Source organism: Hydra viridissima, unplaced genomic scaffold (assembly GCF_058129835.1).
Source record: "Hydra viridissima isolate aposymbiotic clone 2 unplaced genomic scaffold, HvirCarnegie_v1 scaffold_89, whole genome shotgun sequence".
In the NCBI taxonomy this organism is placed as follows: domain Eukaryota; kingdom Metazoa; phylum Cnidaria; class Hydrozoa; order Anthoathecata; family Hydridae; genus Hydra; species Hydra viridissima.
The window spans coordinates 39,923-48,759 of NW_028324359.1; the positions used below are offsets into that span (position 1 = coordinate 39,923).

General features: G+C 38.1%; 1 protein-coding gene across 1 annotated transcript; it reads right to left on the bottom strand.

Moving 5' to 3' along the window:
* Positions 1-7,276, bottom strand: LOC149875962 (uncharacterized). Its single transcript, XM_090075960.1, has 5 exons — positions 7,201-7,276; positions 1,141-3,960; positions 842-907; positions 526-582; positions 1-368 (listed from the first exon to the last, which is right to left on the bottom strand). Exons 2-5 carry the CDS (start codon positions 3,929-3,931, stop codon positions 49-51), a joined length of 3,234 nt encoding a protein of 1,077 aa, XP_089932086.1. The 5' UTR covers positions 3,932-3,960; positions 7,201-7,276; the 3' UTR covers positions 1-48.
* Between the last annotated feature and the right edge of the window lie 1,561 nt (positions 7,277-8,837).

An 8,837-nucleotide genomic window follows, 5' to 3' on the forward strand; every position in this document is an offset into this window, starting at 1 on the left:
TACACAAAAGGCCCATCTTTATTGCCAAACTGAACAAACTTATCTAAACTACATAAATGGTTTCACGATATTGCCATATTGAACAAACTTTTCTAAACTACCCTCTTTTTGAATTTTTAGCTTCATGTTTTTAATTTTGTCTTTAATATGGCTTTGGTAGGAGTACTTTTGCAAGACATGAATGAGCTTGTCACTGCTATGATTTGCCAAGATGCCAAGGTAATCTTTGTACGAGCAACTTGAGCTTACATCTGTAAACACGTCTTGCAAGATGTATGCCAACACCAAAGCTGCACATCGTGGAAAACTTCTGGTGTTGAACCATTCGTTGTGGCCAGGGCAAGCATTCAGCTCTTCAACTATTTCATCTAAAATTTTACAAACTCAAGTCATAACACAAAGTGATTAAATCAAATATTCATTTGGTTCTGAAGTAAGACAAGATTTATTCTGTTTTTTTATTTATTTTTTTTTGTTGACCTTATTGTTTGCACTGATAGCAATAACTGGTTTTTGAAAGATTACCTAAATGGCATTGGCTAACTTCTGCTTTGTTTTCCTTTGTTCTTGGCTGAGTTGATCCTGAAATAAAATAAAACCATGTTCATTTTTCTAATTCATAAAAACCATCAACAGTTTCTAAGTGTTAGAGATGATAACAAGCTGTGCATGATTTCTAACGGTGATGTTTCTAACTTCATCATTAGAAATCGGGTAGACACAACTTTCTAAAAGTGCACTTAGCAATGATGGCTAGTTTTTGTTAACAGTTAACCATCTGAAATTGTGCAAGAAGAGGTTTGTGTTTATATATCTTTGTATAAATTAGGTTTTACATTACCGATGAGTTCTTGAGTGAAAGATGGCATTTCCAACTTGATTTTTTTTCTTCTTGGATCTTTTACTTCTAAAACATAATCAGTTTTAGTATCATTCACTTGTATAAACATTTAAGCAATCACAGAATTAGTCCTGCAACAAATACATACACACTTCTGTGTTGTTTTTTTGTTTTGTTTTGTTTTTTTTACAGCTCTAACAATAACAATAGAGCAAGGAGTTGATTTGGGCATTTTCATTTTTTGAAAGCGTGTTGAGATTTGCATAAAAATCAAAAATCAAAAATCAAAAAGAATTTACCTCTGGATGTAGAGGCAAGACTTTGGCTAAATAGGCTACCAACAGATTGAACAGCATAAGGTGAGAGCTGCTTTGCAAGAACAGTACCAGCCTGTTGGACAGGAACAGCTGAAACTGGATCAGATGAAAGAAACAAACTGGGTTTGGCCAATGTTTGCTGAAAAGCAACAAGGCTAGGAGTCAGAGGAACAGAAAAGACCTCTTTTGAAGGACAGAAAGCGACTTGCTGAGAAGGAGAAGCAGAAACAGGTTTGGCAACCACTTGCTCATTAAAGTAAACTGGAGAAAGTTTTGCATGGTGTTCAATAAAATCCGGTTCATCAGGAAATAATGTTAATGCAAGAGGAGAACAAGCTGTGCCAACAGGAACAGCTAGAGTCTGATCTACATCCATACAAACAGCTTGTTCGTTAGGAACTAGTTGTGCAAGAGCAGGGGATAGTTCAAGAACTGGACCAGCGATTGTTTGTTCAGATGGAACAGACGAAACAGGAGTTGAGGTAGGTTCACACAAGAAATCTACGGCATGGTCGTTGCTATCCTCTAAAGGAACATTGTTTTCTACAGCTGGAGAAAACGGAACCACTGTGGTACAGCTGAAAGTAGCAGCACATTCTTCAGAGTCAGAACCGGAGTCTAAATCTTCCTCAAAGATGTCCTCAACCTCATGAAAACCGTACTCCTCTGCATTAGTTTGGAGCCAGTCCATCACATCCTTCTCCTTCTTTGGTGGTCTCTCAGACTTTTCAACAGTCAAAGACTCTATGACTCCGAAGGACTGTCCGATGCCCAGGGCAAAGCGCAACTCCTCTGCAGCGTTCCACTGGGACACATAAAAGCTATCCATTGTGTTCCTGCTGTGCTTCATGTAGAGTGTAGCAAACCGCTCGCGATCTTCTTTGCTGTTGTTGGCAAAGTAAGTGGCTATCGAACCGCGAATGCAAGTGGGAGTAAGACGCTTCATGGGAATGTTTACTTGGCTTTTTCTGAAGCAGGACGTCAGGCAAGAGGAGATAGCAGAGGAACCCATCTGGTAAACAGGCACTCTAGTTGCACCGAGTGTCACACATTCGTCTTTGTTGGGTCTCATCGATGGAAAAAGGGGCCTGTAGCAGTCGCTCAACTCCAAAACAGTCTTGGTGTCTGCAGCCATGTAGTGAGAGTCGTTGACAAGAAGGTCTCTGTATCTCAGCAAATAAATATCGATCAACACTTTCAAGTCGTTCGGCACTAGAATGTTTTTGGCTCCGTACTTGTATGCTGTTTTGTAGCGCTCTTGCACAATGCAATATCCACACTCACTCTTCTCAGCAGCCATGTAGTCTCTAATGTTTAAAAGAGCAATGTTAGATTTTCTTAAACTGTTAATTACAGTGACAGAGAGCAGAAGATGGTTTCGTAGAGACACAGCATTGTCTCTAGTCGGTGTAAGAGACGGCTTTCTAATCGATTCCACTAACTGTCTTACGTATGCAGACTTGCCATATTCGTTCAGCAAACTGACATTGATGATGTTGATGCATTTTTTGCTTTTCACAAGGCTCCTCCTCAAAGAACGAAAGGGCCTCAGCACTTTTTGTAACTCCTCCACCTTGCAGCGCAAACGTCGGATGGCCTCATGAGAAAGTCCGAAATAGACATTCCTGGCTTCACTGAAACGAAACAGGAGACAAAGGTAGACAAGGCGGTTGTACAACGTGTGACAAGACATGGCTTTTGTTTGGTCAAGTTCACTCAGCTTGGAATTGAGCTGAATGTTTTTAAAGTGCATGGAAAAGTATCTATCCTCCAAAACGTTGGAATTGGTGAGAGCGTTCGGGTGCAGCGTCAGCGTGCTGTCACAACATGTCAATATTTCAACAACTGCATTTTTGTAGATCTTTGCTTGTGACAAAGTGTTGTTGTTGGCTACCACAAGCCACTTTTCAAAATCTCTGAAGAGCTCATCTGCTGACTGGTAATAAAAGTGAAAAGCATCTTTGTCCAGCTGAAACAAGAGTCTCTTATCTTCTGTCAAGACGGAGGAGTTGGAAACCAAGTGCTTTAAGGAATTAAAATCAGAGTCTAGGACGGATTCGGTGTTCAGCTCTTTGTTTTCTACAGAGGTGCAGTGGTTTGCAGAAGGAGCCTCGGACGAACCAGCAACTGATGAGGGCAAGCTTAAAAGAGGATCAGAGGAAAGAACCGGAGAAGAAAAAGAGGAGGAAGGCCCAGGAGCAGAGGATGCAGAGCCTGATGCAGACGCTTGTTCAGCTACTGGCTTAATACCAAAGAAGGCAGGTCGAATAAATTGAGGGACATAGAGCTTGTCGTTGTCGTATCGCTTTGCCTCTGCAATCTTTTGTTTGATCGTCTTGGAATCGTAGAAATGAGTCTCTTTCAAGTGTATGTCCAGTCGGTCGTAATACTTCCAACATTGCAAACAGGGGTAAGGTTTTGGACAGCCGGACTTGCGTTCGAGACGAGCATGCTGAAACTTCCTGACCATTGCAGAGTAAAAGATGGAAGCTTCATCCAAAGTCCAAGAATGATCTTTTTTAGTCAAGTGTCTTTTAATGCTTGTGGAGGAATGTTTGCACAAAGGCATCGGACAGCTAACAGCGTACCTCTTCTTGGTACCATAGAAAGGTACAACCCTGTTTACGGAGCCACACGCTGCAACTAATGCGGCCCTGACTTTGTTTTTGAGCTTTAAGTCTCTCTGTTCTTGTGACTGCCTTCTTTTCTTTTTTTTCGCTTTAGAGTTCGGAGAAGGGGCAACAACAGTGTTGTTTTCTTGTGAAGAAGACATGTTCAGGTGTTTGTTTGCAACGGTTTATGCTAAAAAAAAGAAGACAGTTAGTGAGAGTGTTTTTCTTCTGCCTGCATCCTGGAATCCTGGAATGTTTACAACTGCAGGGAAGAGCTGTGTTTTTTCGAATCCTCTGCAAAAGAGAAAAAAGAAAGAAAAGAGAGCAACAAGAAGAAACAAAGTTTCCACTAGCAAATGAAAAAGAATGAGAGCAACTAGCATTACATGCATGGTGGCAGCAGTGATTGCTATTATGAGAAGGAGAATGAGAAAAAAAAAAAAAAAAAAGAAACAAATAAATAAAGAGATGGAGTTTGAGAGGATCTCGCAACCATATGACTCAAAGAAAGAAACTGTGTTGAAAAAAGGCAAGAGAGGGCAAATAGAACTTGCTAACAAGGACAAATGACAGACATAACTACAACAGTAACAACTCTCATTGCAAGCATAATAACAACAGCATCAGCATCACTGACTCAGAGAGTGTTGACATAACAAAAAAGAAAACAAAAGTACAAGCCAAGTGGGGGAACATTAACAAACACTCATTGCAACTATAACAACAACAACAACAACAGCAACAGCATCACTGACTCAGAGGGTATTGATAAAAAAAAACAAGCAAAACAAAAACAAACAAAAAAACAAATAAAAAAACAAAACAAGCAAATTGGGTGAACAGTAACAACTCTCATTGCAAGCATAATAACAACAACAGCATCAGCATCAGCATCACTGACTCAGAGAGTGTTGACAAAATAAAATAGACAATAAGCAAGCAAAGTGGGTGAACAGTAACAACTCTCACTGCAAGCATAATAACAACAACAGCATCAGCATCAGCATCACTGACTCAGAGAGTGTTGATAAAATAAAACAGATTATAAACAAACAAAGTGGGTGAACAGTAACAGCTCTCATTGAAAGCATAATAACAACAACAGCATCACTAACTCAGAGGATATATAAAAAAACAAACAAACAAACAAACAAAACAAAAACAAAAAAAAAACAAGCAAAGTGGCTGAACAGTAACAGCTATCATTGCAAGTAAAATAACAACAACAGCATCAGCAACATCATCACTGACTCAGAGAGTGGTGATAAAATAAAACAGATTAAAAAACAAGCAAAGTGGCTAAACAGTAACAACTATAAATACAAGTAAAATGACAAAAGCAGCAACAGCATCACTAACTCGCAGGGTGTTGATAAAAAAAAAAGCAACAAACAAATAAAGCAAGCAAAGTGGGTGAACATTAACACTCATTGCAACTATAATAACACCAACAGCAACAGCATCAGTGACTCAAAGGGTGTTGATAAACAAAAACAAAGGCACAAACAAAACAAGCAGAGTGGGTGAACATTAACAACACTTATTGCAAGCATAATAACAACAACAGCATCAGCATCACTGACTCAGAGAGTGTTGATAAAATAAAATAGATTATAAACATGCCAAGTTTGTGAACATTAACAAACACTCATTGCAACTATAACAACGACTACAGCAACAGCATCACTTACTCAGAGAGTGTTGAGAAAAAAAACAACAAAAAAAACAAAAACAAAACAAAACAGAAAACAGAAGTACAAGCCAAGGGGGGGAACATTAACAAACACTCATTGCAACTATAACAACAACAACAGCAACAGCATCACTTACTCAGAGGATATTGATAAAAAAAACAAACAAACAAACAAACAAAACAAGCAAAGTGGCTGAACAGTAACAGCTATCATTGCAAGTAAAATAACAACAACAGCATCAGCAACATCATCACTGACTCAGAGAGTGGTGATAAAATAAAACAGATTAAAAAACAAGCAAAGTGGCTGAACAGTAACAACTATAAATACAAGTAAAATGACAAAAGCAGCAACAGCATCACTAACTCGCAGGGTGTTGATAAAAAAAAAAGCAACAAACAAATAAAGCAAGCAAAGTGGGTGAACATTAACACTCATTGCAACTATAATAACACCAACAGCAACAGCATCAGTGACTCAAAGGGTGTTGATAAACAAAAACAAAAGCACAAACAAAACAAGCAAAGTGGGTGAACATTAACAACACTTATTGCAAGCACAATAACAACAACAGCATCAGCATCACTGACTCAGAGAGTGTTGATAAAACAAAATAGATTATAAACAAGCCAAGTTGGTGAACATTAACAAACACTCATTGCAACTGTAATAAGAACAACAGCAACAGCATCACTGACACAAAGGGTGTTGATAAACAAAAACAAAAACACAAGCAAAGTGGGTGAACATTAACAACACTCATTGCAACTATAACAACAACAACAGCAACAGCATCACTGGCTCAAAGGGTGTTGATAAAATAAAGAAATAAAAACAAAACAAGCAAAGTGGGTGAACAGTAACAACTCCCATTGCAAGCATAATAACGACAACAGCAACAGCAACACCATCACTGACTCAGAGAGTGTTGATAAAATAAAATAGATTATAAACAAGCCAAGTTGGTGAACATTAACAAACACTCATTGCAACTATAACAACGACTACAGCAACAGCATCACTTACTCAGAGAGTGTTGAGAAAAAAAAAACAAAAACAAAAAAAAAACAAAACAGAAAACAAAAGTACAAGCCAAGTGGGGGAACATTAACAAACACTCATTGCAACTGTAACAACAACAACAGCAACAGCATCACTTACTCAGAGAGTGTTTATAAATAAAACAAAAAACAAAAACAAGAAACAAAAATACAAGCCAAGTGGGTGATTACTAACAGCGCTAACAGCAGCAACAACAGTGTCTTTAGAAACAACAAACAAGTACAACAGCAACAACTGCTTTTACAGAGTATAACAATAACAACAACATGGCACTAACAACAACAAAAGGGTTGGAATAAAAACCTGTAGGCAAAAGGAGAGCTGCATTCAGACAAGATCGATTACAAAGAGGCTCTTCTTTAGGACAGAGGAGAAACTGCTTTTGAGGGACAGAGGGACTTTTGTTGTTGTGGTTGTTGTTGTTGTTGTGCAGAAACCAACAAACTTTTATTGAACCGAATATAACCGAATATAACCGAAAGTCTTGTTTGCTTCTGTTTTGTGCCATCAAGAAGGGAAAACAAAACATCACAAAACAAACGAAGCAAACGAAACAAACAAACAAACAAACGAACGAAACAAACAAAAAAAAAAAAAAATTAAAAAAATTAACAAACAAACAAACAAACAAGCAAACAAACAAAAACAAATAAGAAAAACAGAAAACGCAGTACCGAAACCTCGCCATTTTTTATCCTTCCTCAAGCTTTCTCTGGGCGCCAAAGACCGAGAAAGTTGAGCAAACGTGACGTTGAGGGGGGGGAGGGGGGTACTTAAGGACAGCAGACCGACCAATGGCACGCTTAGGAGAGACCCACGTGAATGCTACATTTTCTTTCTATGTACGCTGAATCCGCTCAAAGTCTGGAATTTCCAGCATTCACGTGTCATCACTCCAGCCACCAGATTGGCCCACACTTTGCACACTTTCAAGACTAGAAACTCACTTGTGCTCAATTTGAGCAAAAAAAAAAAAAAACTAAGTCTCGCATGGCGACAACTTTTCCAAAAGCAAACAAAGGCAAACGAAGGCAAACGAAGAAAAAACAAAAACAAATAAACAAAAACAAAACCGAATAGGGAGAGAGAGAGTGAGTCGACTCATTTCTTTCGACTGCCTTAAACGAGAAGTCTAAAACGTTTAAAAGTTGAAAACTAAGTTTTTTAAATGAACTGCACCGAAAAAACTTTACGACAGTTTAGCTGGTTAAAAACGCAGAGGAAAATATTTTATAAAATTTAAGCGTTCTAAAGATGTCCATTTTTGTTTTTGGCTTTTTTTTATTTTGGTTTGTTTCTGGCTTGTTTCTTTCTTTAAATTCTAGCGATCGAGCATATTTGAACGGTTTCATCAACCTGTCGGCGCACGTGCTCGAGAGCTAGAACTTTGATTGCTTTTGTTGTTGAGAATTGAGAATGTCCGAGCAGGTTTTTTTTATCGATTTCATCGCTTGTGGCGAGGCAAAAATCAAAACGCTTTTTGGACGAAAGAAAAGAGATTAAAAGGAAAAAAGAGAAGAAAAAAAAAACAAAAAAATAGGTTATGTGTTATGAACATTTATTTTCTCACGCGATGACGTCTAGTTTTGTTAGAGTAATTAAAATATGGTATCAAGTTTGTAATTTCTATCTTATTTTTAGTTACGGATAATTGCCAATTATGTCACGTTTAGTATACACAACGCTGTTTTCTTAATAGCAATATGATACAAACAAGTTATAAAAAAAAAAGCGTTCGCTCGATCTTCCTTAGTCAGTTGAACAAAAAGAAATTTTCACAACATATGATTGATTTGGTTGTCCTAGCAAGCTGTTTTAGCAAACGGCTAGAGGTTGCAACTGTTGTTCATTGAAAACGAAAAATCTAGCGTCAGCAACAAATTTTTGAATACATAATGTACGCAAAAGTGGCACTAACAAATGAAAATGTAAAAAAACTGTTTACCTTGATGCCAGACTCGCAGAGATGTTGTCGCTCGTTGCTATCGACTGCGAACAGCTTTGTTGTTTTTCGAAGTGCCTCTTCATTCTACTTATAGCCGAAGTTTTGGCTTCGAAAAAAAATACGAACGTCGTTAAGCTCAACGAGCTGCTTTAATTGTTGTTCGTGCGAAAACGAAATGCTTAAAACGGATAAAAGTGTTGGCGTAATTACACTTTTCGACCGCGATGCAGTTTGTCAACTCTAGCGTACTTTTTTGGCTCGTGGAGCAAAAGCCTCATGATAATAGCAAAGGCTTAAAATGTCTTAACATGTCAGCAAAGGCTTAATATGCTTAATAAACTGTGGTTAAGTTTTTGCGGTGCAGTT

What these genes read in the sequence shown, in the direction of transcription:
- LOC149875962 (XM_090075960.1), bottom strand. Translation starts at nt 3,931, where the DNA reads ATGTCTTCTTCACAAGAAAACAACACTGTTGTTGCCCCTTCTCCGAAC. An exon ending in TCTTGCCTCTACATCCAGAG is followed by an intron (nt 908 to 1,140) that starts GTAAATTCTTTT and finishes ATTATGTTTTAG; the next exon opens with AAGTAAAAGATCCAAGAAGA. An exon ending in TTTCACTCAAGAACTCATCG is followed by an intron (nt 583 to 841) that starts GTAATGTAAAAC and finishes ATTTTATTTCAG; the next exon opens with GATCAACTCAGCCAAGAACA.